Genomic DNA, 26,524 nt, shown 5'->3' with positions numbered 1-26,524 from the left:
ACCTGCTGGGGAGCAGGTTTACTTTATGTAAACAGGATTAGATCGTGGCCACGCAGGTATGTCCGCGTCATTCATACGAAAGCAACAGCGATATTCCACCACTGTTTCACCATAAATAAATAACATCAATGTAACTAAAGATAATGCAGCACTTGATCCTTTTATTGATTTCACACAGATACATACAGGTCATTCCCTAAAAAAGGGAAATGTACTATTAACATTCTATTACATGTATGTGATTATTACAGATGTAATTCATATTTCAGAGTAGTAATTGCAGATTACTTCGTGTAATCAAGATGGGAGACCACGGCTATAAAAGCGAAGGTGGATTTGGGAAGTCTGTCGCAGCCATGTCCTGTCCGTTTACGCGAGCAACCCATTGCGGAAGGTGCAAGATTGATAAGGAGAGTCCTCAGAATTCAGCGTATATTGCGGGACAGACAGGATCCTTTAGCTCAGCGCGACAGTGTGGGTATTATTTACTTAACCAACTTGTTGACGAGGGGGTGCAGGACCACCACCTGTCTTTTTTTTTTGCTCTGCCCTTTTCTTGGTTGCTGTTATGAACAAACAGATTATTCCAGGGTCTCTTTCCAAGAGACGACAAGCAATATAAGTGATAAATATTACCATTCTGTAGAATATTCTTATATTTCACTTTTACCTGTTCCCATGTTCTAGTGGGTCCTGTTGTGGCTCTAATGTGAAAGGGGATATAATATAACATATTATAATATAATATAATGTAATATAATATTGGATAATATGGTGTGATATGATAAATCTACCCTACCGCCTACTGGTGTTGGCCAGAGGGGCCGATGGCGCAATATGGCAGCCTGGCTTCTGTCAGTCTGCCCCAGGGCAGCTGTGGCTACAACCGTAGCTTGCCTCCACCAGTGTGTGAATGTGAGAGTGAATGAATAGTGGCATTGTAAAGCGCTTTGGGTGCCTTGAAAAGCGCTATATAAATCCACTCCATTATTATTGTTATTATTGGATTACTTACGAGTTTGATTTGTCAGCAACTTTCTGCCAGCCTTCTCTCCTTGCTTTTGCAGCCTTTGCAGTGTTCCCTTGCGTTTTAATTAAACTCTGAAACTCCTGAAATCCCTCACTCAAGAGTTCTTGCTCTGCTGCCGAAAAATACCGAGCGCGCTCCTTCGCCATTTTCGCCAACCAATCAGCGGGTTGCCGATCACTGTTTCTGCTATCGATGCGTATCCCCTTTTACGGCACCCAGTGATCGCACATTACTTCATCCAGCTGTACTAATCGTCAACAGCAGGTGTGTTCGGGGAACCGGATTAGCGAGCTCACGGTTAGCGCGATGATTTGATCTTGGATGTTTCATTTGATCTTGGATGTAGTAAGCGACGTACGAAGCACAGGGCCCAGGACCTTCAGAATAAAACAGGAAACTAACAGACACAGAACCAGACAAGACACTGAACATAACAGACAAGACATAACAGAATAAACACGAACACAGAATATTATAAAGAAACACAGAGCACTGAGTCGTCGGACTCAGGACCATGACAAGAAGACAATAAAACTGTAAGTTTGTTGCCAAACAAAACAGTAAGTCAATAAGACAAAATGACTCAAGCACCACTTCATCCCACTCAGTGGGATGAAGTGGTGCCAAACACAGCTCACAAGCAAAAGCTACAAAGGCTCTCAGGGCTGGAGCGCCCCCCCCCCGGTCTTTAATACTGTGGCCTAATTGCTGAGTAAAATCAGCTGCACAGGAGGGTGGCACTTAAGGCCAGAGGGCGAGTAAGACACCCTCATACAGGATAAATCACTACAGGCCCTGCTTGTGCTGTATGGACCTCACATATTAAATACTGCAAAACCAGATTAATCATCCACAAGAAGTGATGTTTAAATTCAGCACAGCCATTACAAAACCTATTTATGGATGCAAACAGAACCATCAGTATGCTGAGCAAATACCACCTCAAGTTGCTAAAATATTTCATGCCTTTTAATGTGAGTGTGTGTTAAATAAAGTAATTGCACCTAATGCATTGTGATTTTACTTGGATGAGGCATTGACAGCTTCAAGCATGAGAGTCAAGCCTGACCTAAGTGGAAAATATAGAATTATAAGATTGAAAGGAAACTTGCAGATTTACAGTACACAGTTGTATGTGTGAGAATAATACATCACTGGACAAAAGTACCTGAATTTTCACAGCAATTCGTGTCAAAATTACACACCATAGAACAAGTCTGAGAAAACTGTGCTGCTGTTAACTTTTTCCTCCTCAGTCTTCCTGTGTAAAACACGGAAAGCAGCAAAGCGGATGACTGGAGGAAAAGAAGCAGAACATCAGAAACAGTGAGAGGAAAAAAAGAACATGGAGAGAAAGGAAAGCGGAAATAAAGTTTGGGGTGTGTTGAAGGAGAGGAATGAGCAACAAAGGGAACGAAGGTTGGATGAACAGAGCAGTGAATGAGTACGTAAATATATTTGGAAGGGGAAATGAGGTCAGCAAATTGTGACTGCGGAGAGTGAAAAAGAAGGGGAGGGAGAGCAGCATCTATTTTTAATCTTTTAGTCAGGGGGAAATTTGCTGTTAGAAAAAGACTTACTCAGCAGCTCTGTCAGATGGTAAAGTTTGTTTTTTTAACACCCAATTTCTTTGCTTCTTTTCTACTTAAAGTAAGTTGACATGAAGCCAGGTGCAGCACTCCGTATTTCCTCCACCACTTTAAATATTTGCATTTATCATTCTTTTTTTATACATTTTTCAATCAAGCCTGAGAGTCCACTGATACATTTGGTATACATATGATCAATCAAGCACCACTTATTTCAACAAAGTGTGCTGTGGGTTGGAGGTGAGGGGTTGGAGAAATGTAAATCAATTTTTCAAGTTGACATTTTATTGAAACAAAAGCTGCTCTGTGGGTAATATGTGTGCCATTCACCAGTGGGCTCTAATGATTTGGAAAAAGGTCTAATGTCATGTTCTGAGAGCAATGTGTTATTGCTCACACACAGCACAACATTAAACTCACACAGAGGAGCTTAACTTGACATTTTCTGCAGTATGGAAAGAGAAAATAGACATGTTAGTGGCTGCAGTTGCTCGACTATTTTATGATATGGAAATCCCAGAAATATCGATTCTGTCAGACGGTAAAAAAGGATTTTTCAGCTACAGCATTTTAGTCCCCAGCATGTATGCATACATGGTGCTGGTGTCCTTATAAAATGTTATACTGTCAATTAGAGATGGCACGATACCACTTTTTTATGTCCGATACCGATACCGATATCATAAATTTGGATATCTGCCGATACCGATATGAATCCGATATAGTGTTTTTTAATCAACAAAACTGTTTTTTAAATATCTTGCTGCATTTTGTATAAGTTCATACTCAAGTTTAAAACAACAACTACACTAAAGCTATTCTGTTATACCTGTATGCAAAAAAAAAAATTTCATAGTTCAGCAATACTGATCAATCTAATAAACTTAAACCTACACCATCCTCCCTATTCTGGTATTTTAAAGAGTACTTAGCATAAATATTAAGCAACCTAACTAATAGGGTTCCAACTCCCAGCAACAACAAAAATAAATAAATAAAAAATAGGGAACCACCCCTCACGCTCCACCTCATGATGCTTAATCGACGTAATCAACCTTAATTTGATGCAGTGTGAAAAAAAAAAAATGCACAGAAATCAATTATTTTTCAAGAAATATTAAATAGATTCAACATCTTTCTTCAACAAAATTGCAGACTGCACAGATGGTACCTTCCCAAAGGAAAAAGTACTATAGCTTACTAGGGTATATATATATATATATTAGACTTAATAGTTACTATATACAGTAATTGACTTCTATTCATTTTACATCAAATTAAAACTTTGGGTGTCAGATAATTATTTATTAAAAGCTAGACATTTTAAATGAGAATAAGAAAGAAAAGTATGTCTTTGTGCCCCCTTTTCCCTGTTAATGCCCTATCAGCCCCCCTGGCTAAACTTTGCTAGATCCGCCCCTGCACAGTTACCAGCCGTCAGCTACGTAGAAAAGATCCTCGAGTAGAAAGTAATATTAAATAAATTCTAACAACAGCTGATCAAGCTTAAACGTGCTGCTGTTGTTCAGCCGCTGGTTTCCTCTTTCTGGTGCAAAATGGGCCAAAAGCAAACTAGAGACACGGACTCGCGACAGAAAAGCCGATCAGCTGATCGTTAAGCAGTTTCATGATTGAAGTAGCAGCAGGAGAGGCAGTCGTTTGTTAAGCTTAACGCAGGAATGCTTTACAAACATTCAGAGATGGACTTACACACTTGCTTTACTTCTCTCGGGATAACTTTGTCGGAGATGAAATGCCGGGTTGCTAGCGAAGCTCCACATGCTATCCAGACCACCGACAGGTCCCGCATGCCACAGCCGCTCTATCACGTGATGCATACTGCTCCGACGTGCTAACGTTCTGAGGTGAGTTACGGCATGTTGCAAGTTTTGTGAGGTGCTTTCGTGATATTTAATGGATCGGATTACATTTTTTATTTTTCTCCGATATCCGATCCAGTAATTTAGGTCAGTATCGGACCGATACCGATACGTAATATCGGATCGGTCCATCTCTACTGTCAATACAAAGCACAGCACCAGATGCAGAGCACAGCCACACAGATAACCACTGGAAGAGCAGGAATGAAGAGGCAGCAATCAGGAAACTTGAAGAAAAGTTTAATCAGCACGCTGCTGAACACTAATTGCTTCGGAGTGTGTGTGTGTGAACGCCTCCAGGTTTATTTTCCTCATACCAGTTGAAACAGAGACAAGCTACATGAAAAATTATGACGTTTTCTTAACCAGAACACATTTCGGGAAACATTGACGCCATATTGCGTTTGTATCATATTCACTGTTGCCTAATAATCCACATGCGACCCCATTTCACAAAAAGGCTTCAGAGGGAGATTAAGGAGGTTTACAAAGCAAGCGTGACAACAAAATCAAACATTTTAATGCCAGTGAATCCTCTTTTCTGACAATCCTCGTTAATACAACAAATGCATTACATAGAATAATGCGTTTCTTTTCCTGGACAAATGGAGAGACAGACATAAGCAATACCCAATACATGGCATTTACATAAATCAGTGTCGCAAACGGCCCCTTTAGGTCTTACCTGTCAATAATGCCGCACATATCGATTTGCAGGTGACTGTAGTTTCCGATCAGCCTCTGCTGCACCTTGATCAGGTCCACTGGCCGGTTGTCCACAGTCAGTAGACGCATGCAGCCCTGGAAAGCTTTGAAGGGGTTCAAGCACTCCTGGCTATTTTCTTCAGCAGGACAACCTGGACAGAAGAGAAAACATCAATCAGTAAATGAAACACAAGAGAAATCAAGCCATCATTCTACCATACCACTGTATTATTGTAGGGTCTCTAACTTGCAATATAAAGAAGTTGTTGTGATTTGGCGCTATATAAATAAAACTAAACTGAATGCGCTGTGATGCAAGATTAGATTATATAGACAAAGATGAATAATGATGCATGTGTTTTATCGTTCATTTCTCGCTTACCACCAAAGAATATATGACCTCCTGTGGTAATTAAAAATGAGGGGCTCGCGTGAGCACTGGCTCCTTCATCACCATCCACTGTGATGGTCAGACGTCCTCCTCCTGATATCAAGTCCACAGAGTGCCACTGACCATCATTCAGAGCTGAACCTGAAGAGCCACACATATATGTCTAAGTGTTTTTATGTTGATATCATGTTTCAATTATAATTTGTTGAAAATGGAAAAAATAGAAGATGGTTCTTGCTCAGGAATGTCTAAGTGTGTGATATTACAACTACTTTAACATAAGAACTCCCAACAATGCTTGAAGAATAATTTGCACTTTCTCAAATGCCACACAGCCTATAACAGGACATAGTTTCATTCAGTTCTATTATCACTCCTGGAAGTAGTTTCTATTAGGAAATGGTGACACTTGGAAAAATCATGCAAGCATACAAAAAGAAGAATACCTAAAAAATACCTGTGTAATTCTCACATTTGAACACTCAGCCATCAAACAGACTTCATACTACAGACTTATTATGGTTCACTTTGGACATCTGATGTTTGGGAGTCAGTTTTAACCACAAAAATGTCTTTCTGGAGTTGGTCAGGATTTTGTATCTTGATAAGTAAATTTGGATGTTTAGATGATATCAGCTTGCTGCCTTCCAGTGTTTTGGGCTCAAAACAGAAATTTTTTATCACGATTTTTGATACTGAATTTCTAACATTAAGCTCCTTTTTTACATCACGGCTTTAAATTAGTCCAGTTAGTAAGTGCAGGCAGGATGGAGGCACCCGAGAAAGAGTTTAACATGATTTTGAGTTGTCAGACTGACCTGCGTTGAGCTCCAGGGGTGCCCTGCCAGACTTGTGGATCTGTAAATGTGCTCTGGCTTTGCTCAGGTAAAGCCAGACTCTGCCTTCTCGATTTGGGAGTTCAAAGGTCAGGAGCAGCCCGGCCTTGTTCCATGTCCGAAACTGAAGCCCCACTGAGATACCCAGTGAAGATTGATCTATCCTTGGTAACCGAAGGAAACTCTGGGGGCCGGTGAACGTCATGGCAACAAAAACGGGTTCAGAACATGAAAAGGTCACATTGCCCTGAGACAGATGGAAAAGAGAAGAGGAGACAGGAAAATATATGAATAGAGAGGAATGAGTATAGAAAACAATCATGTCTGAATATAAATTAGTTCCAAGGCTGTCTGGTGCTACCCAAATACACAAAGATGTCATCAGCAATTCTCCTTTAAAAAGCATAGGAGCATTACCATGATGATTATAGTCAGGCTTAATATAAGCACAGATCTTAGTGAAGACCAATGTCAGCCAAAAGATTTCTAAGGTCACACCAGGGAGCAGAAGTTTGGAGAGGCAAAAACAGATAGCGAGAGAGTGAGAAGCAGGCTTCGAGAAGTGGTAATTGCAGTAAATCCACCGCTGGGGCAGCAACAGTGATACGTTCCATTCCGTGTCCTCTAGTGGGAATACTGGGTTTCTATTTTCAGTTCAGCACAGAGCACACTGACACTTGATCAAATCTAAAAGCTCTTTGTGGGGTAGTCAAAGCAATATAGAGTAATGCAGACTGAAGAGGTGAAAGCTAAAGATGGTCAGTTTTCTTGTACATATTGCTGTAGCTTGATGAGATCTAAAAGCCATGCATACATTTTTATGTGCACAAACACACACACACAAGCAAACAAGATTAATTGGTGAATTTAAATTGACTGCAGATGTGGACGCAAGGTAAATAAAACAAGTAAAGTGCTGCATAAATATATGTGATGAGGCACTTTGTGACCTGCAGGCATAAGTACTTTGAGTGGTCCACTAAAGACTTGAACGACACTATATAAATGCCAGTATGTTCTCTTATGTGTTGCATTTGTAGTTTTCCACCATTTTTACTAAAATATTTGTTTTTTACCCGACTTCATCATTTCAACATCCATTAAAATTGTCTCTACAAAGTGTGTTTGTAGTCAGTTTCAGCATCCATGCTCATTATAAACAAATATTCCACATTATGAATAGTTAGAGATTTGTGTAGATAGCAGAAGGGCCTCCAGAATTAATGAGAAAAAAGAAGAAAGTCAAACTTTCCTCTAAAAAACAGGACAAGAAAAATGAGATACAATATGTGCCCATGCTGTCAATATGTGTAAAGCATAGACATAAATGTAAGATCACTCTGCTAGTAATGAGTCTAGGAGGTGGATGCCATCCAGCCAAACAGGACTGGCAAGTTGGAAGATGATACTCCCCTCACAGAAGGAGAGAGACTCAAAAGCTATCAGTGTATCAACATCTGGAAGTTTTAATCTCACGGTGTGAGATTCAAAAGCAGCTGGCCAGGTGAGGTCATCATAAAATCATCACCAAGCATCACCAGAGAAGCTCTAACATGCAATGAAGGAAAGAGAAAGAAAGGACAGTCAAGAAACACCTGGACAGAGACCTCCAGGCAGACATCAAGAGGACAGAACTTACCTGGAGTTTAGATTGACTAGATGTTGGTCTGAGGTGCCATTTTTATCATAATAGAGGCCTGACAGAAAATATTTAATATGCAGAGAGATACATTGAACTATACTGAACTTTTTAAAACTAAATTAATTCCTAATCACATTTTTACATGCATTTAAATACATGAATATTGTGACATTATTTTTACATCGGCCCCTTTAAGAATTATTTATCTGTTTATTGTTTAAATCAAGTACTTTTACGTATAACTAGGTAGTTCTACTTTGACTCCTGTCTACACATTGTGAAAGATACACAAAATAGCTTTTTCAGCAGCACACTATGAGCAAGTTTACCTTCACTGTAACCCGCTGGTCTTTTTGTTTAGCGAGGTCTACCAGGTTCAGGCCATTGTAAACTGGGTTTTCCAGACAGCCATAGAATGACGTATAGCTGAAGCCCTGCTGTGCTCCCAGTATCATCTGTACAGGAGACAGAGTACACAAACAAGCAGATACAATAAAATGTCTGCAGCTGCGAGGTGGGTGTCTTTCTGCCATCTGTCTTTTCATGAGTTGTCATCCTATCCTCAAATACAGACCTGATCATGGTCCCAATGTGCAAATGTTGGTGAGATGTGCACCCACTCTGTGCTTTTGTCCACTGTGAGCTTGAGGTGATTGCTGTGATGCTCCACTGCAACGTGATGCCAGTGCTGGTCGTCTAGCAGGCTGCCCAGAGTCACAAGATACCGGCTGTCAGGAGACAAACTTTTTCCTGGCGCGTGGGAGGAAGACGAAGAATGACATGATCATGTAGTAACAGTGGTTAAAAGAGAGAACAGTTGAATCTTAAAACCTTTTTCTTTACCAATGGCGATAAGTATTACATCACTGACTTTTCTTTCTGCAGGCTGTCAGGATCTTTTCCATGTAGAAACTGTTTATTTTAATTCTGTTTTCCTCCAAATGATTTCTGCAGTGAAAGAATTTGACTCTGACATATTTATTTCTAACTGCACAGCAGAAGCTATCGCTTCTCCTCCTCCTCCTCTCTGGAAATGAAGTTTCAAATTTCTCATCAACTTGAACTCCCCGCTGTTTTCTAGGTCTCTGAAGTGGTGCCACGGTGTCACAGTTTTCTGCCGGGGTTTATATCTTGGAAACAAAACTAAGGCTAGGTCTACATTTCAGAAAGAACCAGAAAACGCAGATGGCGAAACATTCAGTAATTAACACTAAATGGGGTAGAGAAAAAGAGAAAGAGAGGTAGATGGGTATAAAAAAAATGACCAGTGAAATGCTTCTGATTCTTTCTACTCCCTAAAGTGTCAGCAGAGTGAAGCACTTTCACTGAGTGATGGGGGAGCTAAATGCACTCTGTCATTAAATATGAATTAGATATTGTTTGAAAGGAGACTACTTTGTCTGTGTGGGGAAAGAAAGAATGAGTGAATGAGAAAGGGAGACAGACTGGGGCCAAGTTCACTGTGTTCTGTCATCAATCATAATTGATCTGTCAAACAGATAGTTGGCACAAAAGAGGGAGAGACCTGAGAAAGAGATGGGAGTAGTCATCACTGATCAGCAGACTGATGTCTGCACCGCACAAGGATGAAGAGAAACAGGGAAACTGAGCAAAGGTGTAGTCTACTGACAACTGTTTTTTTTTCTTTTTACTATACTAATAACTTCTATGTTTTGGGTAAAATATTCACTCACAAGCCACTTTACACCTGGTTCAGCTGCTCATTACACCAAATCACATGGCAGTAACTCTATGAATGTAATCATGTAGACATAGTTAAAACAACCTGGTCAAGCTCACAATGAGCATCACAGTGGAGAAGATGATTTAGGTGAGTTTGAATGTGGTATTGTCACACTATCCCAGGCAGGCTGGTTTGAGTATTTCAGAAACTGCTGAACTACTGGGATTTGTCTGCAGAACCATCTCTAGGGTTTACAAAGAATCAACAACAAATGCCTTGTTGATGCCAGAGGTCACGGGAGAATGGATAAACCGCTTCGAGCTCATAGGAAGGCAACTCAAATAACCAAAACAGGACAACATCAGAGGGACAACATTCCTCTTCACCCTCTACACTGCAGACTTCTCCATCAACTCCCCACGCTGCCACCTACAGAAGTTCTCTGACAACTCTGCCATAGTCGGCTTCATCACAGGTGAGGATGACTCAGAGTACAGACAGTGGACTCTGGACTTTGTGGACTGGTGCCAGCAGAACCACCTGCTGATCAATGCTGGGAAAACCAAGGAGCTGGTGGTGGATTTCCGGAGACGCAGACCCACCATACTGACACCGGTGAACATCCAGGGAGTGGACATTGAGATAGTGGACTCGTATAGGTACCTGGGTGTTCAGCTGAATAATAAGCTAGACTGGAGCCACAACACTGATGCTCTTTACCGGAAGGGTCAGAGCAGACTCTACCTGCTGAGGCGGCTGAGGTCATTTGGAGTCCAGGGAGCACTTTTAAAGACCTTCTATGACTCTGTGGTGGCATTTGTCATTTTTACAGCGTTGTATGTTGGAGCAGCAGTTTATCGGCAGCTGAGAGGAAGAGGTTGGATAAACTCATTGGGAAGGCCAGCTCTGTTCTGGGATGCACCCTGGACCCACTGGCCAAAATAACATCTTTGATGGACAGAGTCTCCCACCCCATGCATGTAAATGTTGCTGAACTGCAGAGCTCCTTCAGTGACAGACTGCTGCATCCTCGATGCATGAAGGAGCGTTTCCGCAGGTCCTTCCTCCCTGCAGCTGTCAGACTGTACAATCAAAACTGCTCCCAAAAAACATAGATGTTTACATCAGCGCTGTAACGTGCACTATTTTATCAACCGATTCACACTATAACCAGGGTTTGCCTCTTATCTGTATTTAATCTGTTTTTGATAACCATTGTCCTTGATGTAAATATGTAAAAATTGTGTATGTTTCTGTTCTGTGTCTTGTGTACTACTTGTTTGTATATGTGTCTTTCTTGCTGCTGTTACATCCAAATTTCCCCTTGTGGGACAATTAAAGGATTATTCTAAAAGCAGGGAATGCAGAAGAGCATCTCTGAACACACAACACATAAATCCTTGAAGCAGATTGGCTTAAGCAGAAAAAGACCACACTGGATGCCACTCCAGTCAGTTTAGAACATAAAACTGAGGCTACACTCCACGCGTGCTCACCAAAACCTGACAACAGATGACTGGAAATATTAATAAAAAAACCACCATCTCTCGTGCCAGCTGAGTCCACATTATTCTTCTCTCATGCACACACATACCAGTGATGCAATACACCTTCATACCAATGGTTTCACAATATTCCAGTGTTAAACAGCTGGCAACAGGTGCCAAAGAGACAAATACATTTATTATAATTATTACATCATTATGGCACCGAAAGCAAGAGAGAGGTTTGGGGAAAAAAAGAACATGGAGGTAAACAATTCAATACAAGTTCAAATTGTGCAAGAAGTCAACTTTAAAAATGTTTTATGAGGAAGGAAATGCATTCAGCACATTTGTTGAATGTATACATAATTTTTATTTACCAGAAAAGTTCACATGACATCTTTAAATTATTCGAAACAGGCCACGAAGATAAGCAAAACAATGTGAAACTCTTGAATTTTTTATCCCACCGTAAAAGCTTTTTCCTGTCCAGAAAATCCTTCTCTGGAATATTTGTTGTATAAGTATCTGATGGACTTTTGGAAATTTCCCAGTATGACATCATCTTAATTTAGAGTATGCCCTCAGAATAAAAAAGATTTTTTTTACTGTGAAAAGTTCCTCAAAGCTGTTTTAATTTTCACATAGGTCCTTGTTTTAAATCATTTCAGACAGCTACCCAGGGCAATACCTCCTCATAATCTGCTGTCTACTTCTGCATTTCAGCACTTCGCTGCAGCTCTAAATCTAATTTTGTTAGAAGGCACTGATAGATGACAGACTGATATAATTGTTTCAGTGTTTTCATTTTATTCTATTTAGAGTAAATGATTGAGACGGTGTGCACAATCAGTCAACACAAGCATAATGAACAACCTCTAAATGTGCTCACAACACAAGCTGCTGCTCCAGGAGCAAAAGTTTCTCAAGCAAGCAAAAAAAAAAAGTAAGCAAAAAAGAAGGAATTACAGTTTAAAACAAAACGGAAGCAAGAAACATAGCAAATCAAGTCGATATGAAGAATTTACAGTACAACTACTCTACTGCTGGATTGTTTCTGAGATGCATCAAAAAGTAAAGCAAGTGGACATGTACCCGAGTTGTTACATTGTTAAAGAATTGGCTCCTTTGGAGCATAAGCAATATGGAATATCCAGAAGATCATATTCAGTAGTTTTTAAACATAGCAAGCAAATCCAAAAACATTTGGGCCTGCTCCAAACTCAAGACCATCCAAGTCTCACAGGGCTTACAGCTAATCAGTTTACAGTTGTGAGTCAAACATAGCCTCTGTGTCACTGAAATGATTCAGCTGTGGGCTGTAAAATTAAACACAGTCGGCTCCTTCTGACATGAGCATGTTGCTTCTTGGATGAAAGCTAAGCAGCTTATTCTGCAACGCCTTCGCATCAGTCAATACAGGCAGAGCAGAATAACAAGATAAGTCAATATTGTAAGACGGTATTGAACATGACATGCAGCCCACCATTCACTGTGACAGCTGAGCTGGCAGAATGAGTCATCACCTGCATCCAACAGCAGGGTCGAGAAGAACAGCCACTAAATGACAAGAAATATTTAAATATTTTACACCTGTAATAATTCATCATGTGCTATAAAAAGCTCTGAGTGCTCATAATAATGCAGGCGATTCCCAGCTGCCTGTTGGGAGTAAAATACGACCAGTCACTTTTGACATGTTCGGCATTCTGATGTGCCGCCTAAGACTCCTCAGTTTGTCATTTTGATTTGTCATGTGTGCCTACATGGACAGTAAATGAACTGTACTCTGTTTGTGCAAATGAGCGTGAGTAAAAGAGACACACTTTATCAACAACTCTAAATGCATACTGTTGTGTACAGTTACTGGCCTTGGGACATGACCCCTCTGTTTAGTGGAACCTCACTATTTTGGGGAAGCCTGAAGGAGTCCCTTTTGGAGTTTTTTCCCCCTCTCCTGTGGTGCCTGAAAAAAGGGCCTTAAGTACAGCTTTCCTTGTTATTACTGCAAATATCTACAGTGTGTTTGTAGGAGCTATAGCGAAAACTCTGGGGATGTTGTCTGCTCATCTGTCATTTTTTTGATATTACATATTTCTGCAAAAAAGGCATTTATATTTTATACCTGTCTCCTAAGGGATTATTTTTACATGTAGAAAACTTCCAATATTTCCATGATATATATGTATATATTTATATCTTATACCTGGTAGGCAGCTTCTTTATTTTACAAGAGAAAAGTGCTACATTTTTTAAGCAGCACTGTCTTCATTCTTCACCTAACAAAAACACTTGACCAGAGGGCACAAGATCAGTGAACAATGACTGCTGGCAGATTTGCTTTCACTAAATAATCAAAAGCCAAAATAAAAGAGAACTCAGCTTAATTACAAGCTTAAATAGGTATGACCCTGAGAACTATAATCCAAGAATTTGATGAATGTATAGTAACCATGAAATGGTTTGCTTCTGGAAAGAACACATGAATTTTAATGAGCCAGCGTATTTATTCAAACTGGGCTCGAGAGCTAAGCATCGTCTGTTAAATACTGCTGAAGGCTGCATTGTGAACGTGGGCAAATAAAACTCTCAATCTAATGCTGGTACAGGTGCAAATCAGTCAGTTATTACCTTTGCTGTAATTTGGAAAGTTAAACTTTTAAAGAAGTGCACAGAATGACAAAGGGCTGAATTATCACAGAGTGATTCACTGGGCCAACAAAACTGATCAGACATAGCACGGCCAGCTCTATCCATGCAGTTCTGTGAATATGTGCAGAAAAAGAGGGACATCCAAAAATGCATGTTTCAGCCATGTGTGAAAGTTAAGCTACACTGTCCTTTCTTCTCTTTACCTGTGAAGTGTTTTGAAGAATCTCCTGTCAGTTTTTTTTACATTAACTCAAGGTTTGATCCAAGGTTGATCTTTGGCTGGTGTAAAAAAAACCTGATTTTCAAATGCTGTCATGATCAAGAGGTCAGCGTTCAAAAAGCTCTGTCATCTCAGTCAACTTCAACCTGATTTTTGAATGTTTTCATAGTGATTATCTCAGTGGGCTGCATGCCTTTTGCATTTATTCTTTTCAGCATCTTGGAACAAACCCACAGATCGAGGATGGATTCTGGATGAACTGATGTTTATTCATATGCTCTCTAAAGAAAAACACATTCAGCAATAAAATTTGCTTTAGGCCAAAATTCAAACACAAATCACAGAGAGCTGCTTCAGACAACAACTTCCACCAGAAACTCACGACAAAGTCTCATATCTGTGTAGCAGCTAAAAGGAAAAAAAGAGAAAAGATCGTGTTACAAAATTAACCTTACTGTCGCCATTCCAACAGTGACATTTTTGTCATGGCCAAAAATGTTTTTGAGTGAACTCATTCAAGCTTGCATGTCCAAAAAGTGAAAAAACATAAATCTATTATCACACAGTTCTTTAAAAACCTTCAACAAATTTAAGCAATCTGTGTTGATCATGTTCAAGCTGAGGAATTTGTTTTCGCTGCAGTACAATCAGGAACTACAGTTGTAAATTAGACATTTCAGTCAGGTCTCATGGGTCAGCATAACTTTGAGACCAGTGTAATTCAAGTGGAATAATGTGTTGCCTCTCACCCCCTATGTTTTGGAACTTTACTACGAATTTCACAGAAATGTATATTTTTAAGTTGTTAGTTGTATATGCAACCTGAAAGTATTGCTTTCAGGTTGCACATATATAGGAAGAAGGGGGCAAGTAGGTGGGAAAATAATGAGAGAGAATAGGACAAATAAGCACAGTCCCACAGTTAATGGAAGGTAAATGACTCAATTTCAAAACAAAACATAAAAAGAAAGGCAAGCAGAGAACTGGAATGACATATTCAAAGGATGGTGATAAATTACTAATGCAGAACTGTTAAGGCAGAAGAAGAGACTGAGTGCAGAGGGCAGAGGGGCAGAGATAAACCCAACCACAGCAGCCAATAAAATAGGGAGTGGAATGACAAAAAGTAAAATACCAGAGAGAAAACATGCCCAAAAAGTCAGCTAGCCAATCAAATATGGACAGAGTGGATTTTTGTTTTTAATTGAGGCATAACCAAGATTGGAGAGTGACAATAATAATAATAAGTCCCTATGATGACATACTGAACCCAGATAGGATATAGGATATTTTTATTTTATCCACATAAAAGTAAAATGAATATCCTGTTTAGTGAAATAAATTAAACGAAGCGCAGCAGAAGTATAAAGGTTAGACGTTTAATTAAAACCAGAGAATTACTTGAAGGAAGATCTTTTATGAAATATTACTGTACTACACGTGGTAAATGTAAATTCAGCATATCCTGTAGTGATGAACTGAAGAAGCATAAACCATAGATAAATGTGTTCTTCTCCACCATAAAATCTCTGGGATAACATTAATAAAGCTGGCAAGTTTGCCAACCAAATGAAAAACCAATAAAATAAACCATTGAAAGGTTATCTTGTGGCAGCTGGTTCTTACTTGAGTTTTTCTTTAAAAACTATATATATATATATTTTACAGTTCTTTTAATATTATCTAACATAGCAAACTTCTTTGAAATAGCAGTGTGATGGAATAAAATATTGTGAAAAAGAAAGTTTTCTCATGACTCTGTGCAATAATGGAAAAAACAACCTTGTTGCTTCCAGAGGAATCAGGAGGGTAGGTAGCAGCCAGGTGCTACTAATCTAGCCCACCTAAGTGATCATCATCAGATGTGACATCATCACCTCCATAAAAGCAGAGGTTTTGGCATTCAGGTGTGTGTTACTACACAATGCCAAAATCTTCTCAGGAGTGGATGTCCTAGCAAATTCACCTCAAAGTCAGAAAATGCAATGCTTCAGATAAACTGCAAGACAAACTACATCTCAGACTCTAAAGTTATCATAACACTGCAATTAGAAAAAGACTGAACAAGTATGGTTTGGTGAAACCCAAACACAGCATATCAGCACCTTATACCAACTGGGCTTCTTTCTGTCATTGAGTCGACCATGAACTCTTCTGAGTATCAAAGTACTCTAGACTCAAACATGATTTCATCTCTTATTTGCCAGACAAAGCTTGAATGATACTGGGTCATGAAACAGGACAATAGCCCAAGCACATTAGCAAATCTATAACAGAATGGGTCATGGACCCCTTGTTGATCCTCTACCTAATCACATGAGCCAAGGTGTGAAAACGGGTGTGGGTCACAATCAGCCAAGGTCTCGGCTAGGGATGGGTATCCGGTGTTCTGACATAAACGGTAGTAACCAGACCGAAAAGCAGCGCACATTTCAGTGCTTTATTTTGGTGCTTTTTTTCCCTGAGATGTCATACACTTTTGATTCGAGCCAATCATTTTCCCTTTCCAAGGATAGTAGGCAGACCCAGGTACGTACGTTCTTTTAGAGCAGAGCTACAGATTAAAAATGCCCAAGGCAAAGCGGTCAAAAGTCTGGCTGTACTTCACAGTAAAAGATACAAAATCAGCAGCCTGCAACAAGTGCTTTAAGGTGATACTGTGCAAAGGAGGTAACACCTCGAATCTGATGAAACACCCGGCAACGCATAGTGTTTTTTTAAAAGCCGAGAAATGCACGTATTTGATAGCTTGCTGCAAGACCTCACACTTAGCAGCACATCTACTGCGGGTGTGGTGCCTGTTATCAGTCCCGGAGTTAGCAACATTCCCCAAGAACCCAAAGAGGAGAGTCCTGGCCCCTAGCCCTGCCAGTGTAGCAGAAATGATGACGGATGATGATGGCAGCAGCAGCTGTTCTTCTCTGGGTGAGTGGCTTAATGTTGTTCATGTGTAATTTACGTTGAGTAGGCTAACCACGTTATTAAATTAATGCATGTAAGGTGAACTAGCAAACACCGTCATAGTTACATGCAGCTGTCTTCTTGTTTGATGGCAGATACTCCCGTCACCCTGGCCAAAAAGGCTAAAATGACCAAAGAAAAAGTGGAAAACAGCTGAACATGAGAGGTTTTTGGACCAATTTTGTGTTCTCCATTCCATAAGCACCGGTTCGAGCACCGTTTAAGCACAGGCACCGTTTCAAAAGTACCAGTTTGGCTCCGGTATCGGATAAAACCTAAACGATACCCATCCCTAGTTTTGGGTGAACACACTGTGAAAGCTAGCCTACCCTATCAACTACCCTATCATGTGATTTACTAAGATCAATTGGCCCAGGAAGTGAGTGGGCGTTAAGGCCCACTCACTTCTGCAGAAGAAAGGGATCTCCCAGAAAATGAATCAAGGTGTTTCAATGGTCTAGTCAAAGTCAGACATCAATCCAACTGAAATGCTGTGGTGAGAACTTAAGAGAGCTATGCATAAATGAAAATCCACAAACTTCAAGGAGTGCTGTAAAGTTGAGTGGGCCAGAATTCTAGACCTTGAATGATAAGCCCTGACCTTGAAAGTGAGGTTTCCCTTGTAGTGAAATTTGTTTTCATGTTTTTATATTATTATTATTATTGGGAAGTCTATGCTCTTTTCATCTAAGAGTTAACAGGTGTAAGATTATGCATATACACAAACCCCTCTGTCTAATAACAATGATGACCAAGCAACGTTCAAGAAATACATCCACCAGAAAATGCTGCAATGTCAACACAACTTTCATTTTATAGCTACTAGTAATTCACCAACAAATTGTTTGTTAGTTCTTTTAGTTTGTTCAATAAAAACAGCAGCACAGGCAGTTTCCACACTGCATAAATAAAAACCTCAGATTTGTACCTTTTCTGATGAGCAATTGAAGTTTTCCTTTTTCTAACTCCAAGGTGAGGCTGTGCCCGTTCTGTCCCTCTGCATGAAGCAGTATCCCAGAGTTCTTCAGGGTTTTAAACTTCAGGCTGATGCTCTCACTGGACATCTGCCTCGGCCTGGGAGTCAACCTGTAGATGAGGCTGCTTTGGCCATTGAAACTCAACACGTCAGAATCTTTAAAAAGACACACACACACACACACACACACAAAATCATTACCCTGGACTCAGATGCTTGTAATTGTTATAATTCATTACACTCATTAAATATTTAATTATGCAACCCTGCTTTCCAGAAATCCCATCTGATATGCTGCACATTTTGCAATTTTCTGTTGCAAAACATACATTCTGGATTCTTCATCTTCTACCTGCAGTGTTCATATACATATAAAATATTACAGTAAACGCTTCCCAAAGGCAAATTAATATTTAAGCATCAATAAAAGAAGAAGAGAAGCTAATATTCAAATGATGTCTGACTATAGAAAGCAGATTAATGACCACTGTGCAGCTTTCATGTCACTCTGAAGAAAATTATACACTAATGGTGAAAGTGTTGCTTAAGAACACAAATCTCTAGCCTACAGTGTCTCTATTGAAGCGTCAAATTAGAAACGCCAACTCAGACACATGAGTTATTGGATCCAATGCATTTGAACTTCTACAAGTGACAGAAAGGCTGAAAGCACCAGAAAAAAAATATGCCTTGAAATTGTTCAAAAGTTTGTCTGTCAGGGCTGGTATATTATATGCTTTACATAAATCTTCTTTTCTACCACTGTTACCAAAGTGTGTACACTGAAGTTGCAGGTAAAAAAAAAAAAAAAAAACAACTGAAAAATTAATTTAAATTCCTTAATCATATAAGATTTTAATAAGTAAATAAAATGAACTCATATAAGATGCCCTTATGTGGGGTAAATCTTTGGGGATCTGAAAGACTTTTGTTTTTTTATTTACAAAGTGGGAGATCACATACAGTTACAGAGTTACAGAGTTGTGCGGAAAAGTCACAAAACGTTTGCGCGCTGCCAGCAACATGTCAAAGTCTAATTAAACCCATTAGCATCAACACCATTAACAGTAAAGCTGCAAGGTTATATTTTCACACCGTGCTGAACCAGCATGGCCATAGCTCCGCCCTAACCCTCTCCATCAACACTTCCTCTGAGCAGGTGTTTGGTGAGCTCCTACTGTCTGTTTCACCTGTGGCTCATTTCTACTGTAATCAGCATTGATCTGCCGCCTCTTCACCAACCCCCAAGGTACATTTACATCCCCTGTTTTATGTACACATTGTTTTATTTACGCCTTTTGAGGAAAGAAATCTTTGGTAAGGTTCCAAAGGTAAAAGAAATGAAATTTATTGTTTAATTCTAAAAATTGGTTAACAAATGCATTGATGTCCAACCCTCTCACAAGGCTAGATGATGCAAACCTGTCCCTATTAGATGCTAAGCATAACAAAAAAAAAAATGAAAAGAGACACTGAAAAAAAACCATTTTGGTATTTTACCCCCAAAATATGCTTCAAAGTCACACAAATAGGAATATACAGTAAATACAAAGTGTTATATAATTTTTTCAAGACGCAAAAACAAAATTAAGTGTCTAATCTACTGTCATGCTTTCAGTTAATGTCTGTAAGTGTAGAGAAACAAGTACTGAAAAACAAAAACTGACTGTAAGGACATCCATAGGTTTCCAGTCTGAGTCCAATCCGACCATTTGGATTCCAGTTGAGAGGAATCAGGCGGACGTAGCGAGCGATCACTTGGTGCTGTAGCTTATGCTGAACCACACTGTCTGCATTACTGTTACCTGCAAATGCCTTAAAGAAAACAAACAAAGACATAAAATCACAGTTAGCTGGTTTTGTGAATTTGCATTCATGCATCAGTCGACTCATCTTTTGTTTGTGAGACACTACAAAGATAACTAAAATTTCCTCCTGTGGACATTTATTGTAGTAGGATTCTTACAGAAAATGAACATTTCATCTCTTCATTGAAGCTGAACTACTATCCCCAAGGTATCTGTGAGAAGTGATGTGTTTGATTTTTCTCCTAATGGAGGGAATATTGTTGAGATAGGGCCAGGTTTCTGGTGAATGGTTTCTCAATCAGGTAGAAAATTAGATTTGTGAAGCAGTAGTTGTAGTTTTATTTGCGTTAAATGCTTTGGTAAACATGTGGTCCGTGGAGAATAACATTTATTAACTTCTGCAATCCTAAAACAGCCTGTCTGCATTTTGTTTTAGCGTTTCAGCTTCAACTTGGACTTAACGTGATGCATTAAAATTCCTCTATGTACGTTTTAAACCTTTAGCTGACTGTTTTTCTTTTCTTCTCCCTCCCAGAACCCAACAGGGACATAAGTAAAAGACTTTTAATAAGTAAATGACTTCCATTATAAATTGCAGAACCTAGTCTGTTTTCCTAAAATACAAGTGCTTATGCTTTTTCTTAATATTCCCTCTCTTGGTGCTTTTCAATGAAAATGTTTCACTTGAAAGGTTACTTTGTGTACCTATTCTGATCATTATTTTTAATTAATATGCAAATACTGTAAACTCAACCTAAACAGCAGAATTGTAGCTCTGCGCGGAAATAAAGGATGGCTCAGTGAGCAACGTCCTTCACATGGAGGACATCTGCCCAGCTGGAAAGCCCTTAAACAAACCATTCAGTCCCCACTTGCTCGAGGCTCTGACAGGAGGGTATGGAGCATGAGGTTAGCCGTTAATTCAAATCACTGCATTGGACTTCTTGACCTTGTTTGAAGTGCCAGGTAGGTTTGGTTAGATAATAATAATAGTAAATTATTACTCAGGTTATCTTTATCTTACATTAACATATGTATGATGATCCAAAGGGAGCAAATACTTCTTTCATAATAACTTGTTTTGTGAGCAGCAGTAGTTTTTTCAGCTGGTTGTGATCAGCTCATATTCACTGCTTTTTGAGGCATCATCACCTTAAATATAGACTCATATCTAATACCCTTGATCTACATCCTAACATTTGACCATGAATGCCACAGCCTCTGTGCACCAAACATAATTCAGCAACACACGTTTAGATATCACTTGCTTTACAAACAGTAGTTTAAAATGAACAAGACAATATATGCATAGTTTAAGTTTCCATTTTTTTAAACGTCACTGATGACACTCAAAGTGTCAAATATGTAGAACAAATGTGAATTTGATAGAGGACACATTTTGTGACAAACTGCACAGAAATGCTAAATGCATCCATGTTTACATATGATGATATGTGAGCTGCTTGAATAATTTCATTTGAAATGACCGGCCTCTTAAAAAAGAAACGTTTTTTCATTTAAATTGTGGCCAAGACTTTATTTACATTTTGACTATGAACAAATTCAAGGGAGGAGAAAACAGAAGGGATGTGTTGAAGGTGTAAGTGGGCTGTGGGATGTAATTATTTTCTTATTACTGGGCAAGAAATCTCCATGCTGTCAATCTGCAGCACACAAAAAACGAACTAATTAAATCATAATATGTATTATTCTGTGTATAAGGTTTAATTGCTTGTGAACTGAAGGTGCCAGAATGCTGCTTCAGAACACTTTAACCACTACTAAACCTACAAAGTCAACGAACATCCAGGAGTCATAACATAGACCAGGACAAATCTGCTCCACTAACATTAACAGAAAAATATTTAAGAGACAATCAGCATCAGAAGGAAATGAAAATATGTTATGCAAATCTAGTAAATTTACCTCTACTGACACTTAAAGAATTTGTATTTCTTAATTAGAACAGTATATACATCCCCAACACAACCTGCTCTTTTATACCATAACAGCTGATGCGAAGCATGAAAGAGGAGACGATGAGAGCGAAAATTGGAGAATGAGCGCTTCACTCAGCCTTACAAACTCTGTCCTCTAAGCTTAAAGGAAAAAGAGGTCCTGGAGGAATTGTGACTGATGAAGCTGCTCAGCAGTCGACTCTGTACCCTGAAAGCCGTGATAAACTAGGCTGACTAATATGCAGAGCTTTGGAAGGACTTCTGAGACATGCCACAGATTTATACCGACTTATGCTGTGTGTGAAATCAACAAGCTCTTAAGCTGTGAGAAGTCTTTTTTGTTCTCCCTCAGAAGGAGTATTAAGCTGACATTAGTTTTACCCTTGCTGTGAAAGTCTTAACTCTCCTAATCTTTAAAATAAAGCTATTTGCCACAGCATCAGCATGACTGGGATTCATTACCCACTAGGTGTGGTTTAAGCAAAAAGTTGTTAGATCTTAGAAAGTGATCAGAAAATGCGATGCTAATTACTTTGGATTTTGTACATTTGAATAAACTGGAAGGTAGTTGTTAATATTCAGTTTCTGGCCAAGCAAAATTATCACTAGTAATGAAATGCAGACTCCTGGAAAGGTGATCTTTTTATTTAGTTGACTGAAAAGCTATCTGCTTTACTGACTTCTGATATTTTATATTTTTGCTGCTTACTTTCAACAGATTTCTGTTTTAGATCCAGCATTTTAGTCAAGACAATGCATTTGGATGTAAGCCCAAGATCACCTAAGAACACACTCTCGGTCATATATTTTTAACAGTTTCTAAATTATTAATGCTGTTATAATAACATAATTTTTTCAGTCTTGCTTCCACCAAAGAAGACATCAGAACATAGAGGAGAAAAAACACAGAGGTTTAAGAAAGAAAGTAACAATAGCTGAATTTCATTTAGCTCCTTCAGTTTCACTGCCATGACATTGCACTGTTTCTTTCCACGTGGTTCTAGACTCCTTTTTTAATTTCAGCATTTTTTTTTTAAACCTTTAAAAGAATAACTGAAAATATAAAAATCTTTGTAATTTTTTCTGTCCTTGCCACAACTGGAAAAATTGGTTTATCAATTCTACAAAATAACATGGAACATTCTCAAGGGCAAAATTGATATATATATATATGTAAAACTTTTAAATGCCACCCAACCTTTAACTCTACCAATTAGTGTTGAAGACTGATGTTATATTAGCAGATTAAACAACATTGGATCTTTGCCACCAATGACGAGAAAGCAGCGTCACCTAAATTAACACTGCAGGGGATTTTTTTAGAATTGGTTCCCCTAAATTTGGTCAGGTCAGAAGAGGGAATGCAAGCTTGGCACCTTACTAAATACACATATTTATATAATACAAAATTAAAAAGCATATATTTTACAATAAAATGAATAATGTATGTTTTATATTTTTCAACAGTAACTCCCTTCACATCGAAATCCCCCAAAATCAGTCTGCAATTCAGCTGGTCAGTCTCCCCAGGCCCCTGCCACTGCACCCCACTTGGGTCACATTGCACCTGACCTTAGTGTCTGTCTTGGCGTGTGGTTAACCCACAGGGCGGCAAATTGATGCTATTTTTTTCCCGCTTCAGGGCAATATCTCCAGTGCAGTTAAGTCAGAGGTCAAAAGAAGCCAGCTGAGATGGTTCAGGCATTTAATTAGGGTGTCTCATATGTGCCCAGAGGCGCCATTTGCCACTAGTTAAAACTAGAAACTGTTAGGGCCCCAGGTCAGTGGGGAGACCCCCAAGGGCTGACAAACTTTAAACTACAACAGTGGCCGTGTACAAGAGACTTGACCTCCCTCAAGGGGCTCCATCTGACTACACTCACTGCCGTCGAAGTTGTGTACATGATTCTGTTTAAGCAAATGTAATGACAACAAAGAGGAGTTATTCTTCTGTGACTGACAGGAAAAGAGGAAGAGGGAAAAAAAAGTAAGACAGTGGTGAGTGGAGCCAATAATAATCAAATATTAATCAATAGATCCTGCGCCCTGCGTCCTGCATTCGGATTCACTACTGAGTTGAACATGTGGAGTTAGAGTTGTGACACTAGCAGTCAACTTGTTAGTATAGCTAGCAGGGCGAAAGATCATAAAGCTCATAGTTACAGTATTAAAACTTCATAACCAGTAAATAATAACATAATGGTCATGAACACTATAGTAGTTTGAGGGTCTTTCTGTGGATATTTACCTCCATCAGACCCTGAGGTAGACCCAGAACCTGCTCTAGAGATTATATATCTGGCGGAGGAATACATTGGGATCCCTCAGGAGGAACTGGAAAGCATTCCTAGAAAGCAGGACGTCTGGAATAACCTGCTTAGCCTGCTGTTCCCACTTCATATAACCAGTGGATGGATGAAACAACTTCTCCTGATTAGCATTAGAAAAAACCTGACTTAACCAATACACTAAATAAATGAAACACCATCCTGATTTTTTTTTCTTTCTTTTTTTAACACTAGAGGTTTGACTTCCACATTTTAAATCTCTCTTGATGCTCTCCCTCTGCAGTAAATTAATAGCAAACACCTGAAGACTTAGATTTGTTCTCTATTTCCACAGCTCAAAATGTTCACATAATTGTAGATGATGGAAACCTTAATACATTAACACCTTTACTTGATTTTTTCAGAAAATGTTGTTTTCTTTAGTCACGCTTCAGGCTCACTTTCCTCCAACTCTGACGACTCTGAGCTATTACAACAAACTCACCCCTATACTGCCTTCCTGTCGATACTGTTTCCAGTTGTGCCCTGCGTCGCTGAACATCAGCAGGTAGGCTGTCTGCCAGTCAGAACTGCCATAGCGGCCTTGTGTTGCAACAGCAGTGATTCGTGTCCGCCCACCCAGGTCGACTTCCAACCACTGATATCTGTCTGAACTCAGAGGAGACCAACCTCCAGCTCCTGGGCAGAGGGAAAAAGAGAGAGGGGAGGGAAAGAAAAACACCCTTAATAACCAGAGGAATTGAGAGTTGACTTTTCTATCTCATTATATATTTTTTGGAGCTTCAAAAAAAAAAAAAATGGTTAAACCTTGACAGTACAATACCTTTAAACTTTTCTCAAGAAAGTTAAGACTAAAAGAACACCAAAGGGGAATAAAATAAATTAAATAGTATCAAGAAGCACTAAGCTATACAAAAACATCTGCTGAATGCTTTAAATACAATTTCATAATTAAGAAGAACAAAAAAGCATTCAGGCAAATTTGAGCAAGTTCTTCCGAAACTGATTTCACTAAACAAACTTCTTTTTGTAGTACAAGCACCTTAAATGCAAATGCTTTATCAGCTTCTTTCTTTAATGTTTAATTTGGAGTAAAGAGTTTAATCTCTGGCTTAAAATATTTTCTGTGCATAATAAAAGCTGCAACTAAGACATTTCAATTCAAGTACACAATAATTGCGCCCTGAGCTCATGGGCTCCATATTACCACCGTACATGGCAGAGGCTCATAATACGGTGAAGACAAGATAAAATCAAAGAATTCTTCCTCCCAGGATGATTTCTTCCTGTCAGAAATGTTAAAGAAAGCTATAAGGCACTGCACCAGCATTTTTCTATTTGGCCTCTACCTCATTATGTTTCCTTTGGAAAAACAAATGACATGTTTGCACAATTTCACTGACAAACAAGCAAAAACAAAAACAAACAGCTTGACAGGCAATTATTAAAATACCAAAAGGTGATTTTTATGTTTGCAGTACTGGGTCACGTTCAACTGAAATTAGATAATAACAATAGATGTTACCAAAAAAAGTTTTTTGTATACAAACTATAAACAGATGCTTTTGTTAATCCTGCTTCTCCCTCATTAGCAGATCTGATTTTTTTGGCTCATAACTTAACTGCCTTTCTTATAGAGTTCATAACTCTTTTTCCTATTTTTTCTTTTAATTTGTTTGCAAATTAGTCATTAACACTTTATCTCAAAAATATCCTGCAGGTTGTGACTACAGGATAATTTAAGGACTAAGAGTCCTGGCCCAGTACTTTTGACCATATAGTGTAAGTATAATCATAGGCAAGTCAAGTCAAACTTATTTGTATTGCACTATTCAGAATAAAGGTAATTTAGAGTCCTTAACAGAACGCTAGATGAACACAAAGAGATATTTAAAACCTAACACAATTAGACACAAGAGACAACCAACACTAGAGTTGTTTCCCATGTTTGCAGACACCTTGTTATATATATCTGCCACACTAATAGATGTGACTGTCACTGTGAATACAAGTTGTTTCCACTGAAAGCTTAGTAGAAACAATGTCAGAACAGCAGTAAAACTATGGGAGGATCATGTCCTTTATAGACAGCTGTTTTATTCTGCCCAGTAATGACTGATCTTTAGACCATATGTGGACACAGAGGACAACCTATGAGAGGATCTGTTCACAGATGTCTATTTATATATTTTGCACTAATGTCTTCTGTAGCCTACAACTGTCCTTGTACACTAAGGATAATGGGTAAAGCAATTAAATAATATATAAATAAAATAATATGAAAAAGTCAAATCTGTCATCAAAGTAAAAAACAAAACAATATCTAATGTAACTATAGATATAAACAGTACACAAGTGTTCAAACGTATTTTGTTAGTAAGAAAAAACAATATTTAGCAACTTCCTATTTGATGAATCAG

The 26,524-nt window shown here is 38.9% G+C and overlaps 1 protein-coding gene across 1 annotated transcript in view; it reads right to left on the bottom strand.

The window, feature by feature from the left end:
• Positions 1–26,524, bottom strand: part of LOC146619683 (contactin-associated protein-like 4) — a 79,431-nt gene that overhangs the window by 26,764 nt on the left and 26,143 nt on the right. The window contains exons 3-10 of the mRNA XM_085369020.1: positions 24,589–24,782; positions 19,718–19,865; positions 18,003–18,206; positions 8,648–8,823; positions 8,403–8,528; positions 6,414–6,678; positions 5,587–5,736; positions 5,185–5,356 (exon numbers count right to left, since the gene is read on the bottom strand). Of these exons, the coding sequence (XP_085225146.1) occupies positions 5,185–5,356; positions 5,587–5,736; positions 6,414–6,678; positions 8,403–8,528; positions 8,648–8,823; positions 18,003–18,206; positions 19,718–19,865; positions 24,589–24,782 (1,435 nt within the window). The remainder of the gene's footprint in view (positions 1–5,184; positions 5,357–5,586; positions 5,737–6,413; positions 6,679–8,402; positions 8,529–8,647; positions 8,824–18,002; positions 18,207–19,717; positions 19,866–24,588; positions 24,783–26,524) is intronic.

Source organism: Diplotaxodon limnothrissa, linkage group LG13, assembly GCF_057381915.1.
Source record: "Diplotaxodon limnothrissa isolate DT_005_m linkage group LG13, D_limnothrissa_male_GT1.1, whole genome shotgun sequence".
Lineage (NCBI taxonomy): Eukaryota > Metazoa > Chordata > Actinopteri > Cichliformes > Cichlidae > Diplotaxodon > Diplotaxodon limnothrissa.
Note: the sequence above shows the minus strand (reverse complement) of the source record. Positions and strands in the feature narration are given on the sequence as shown.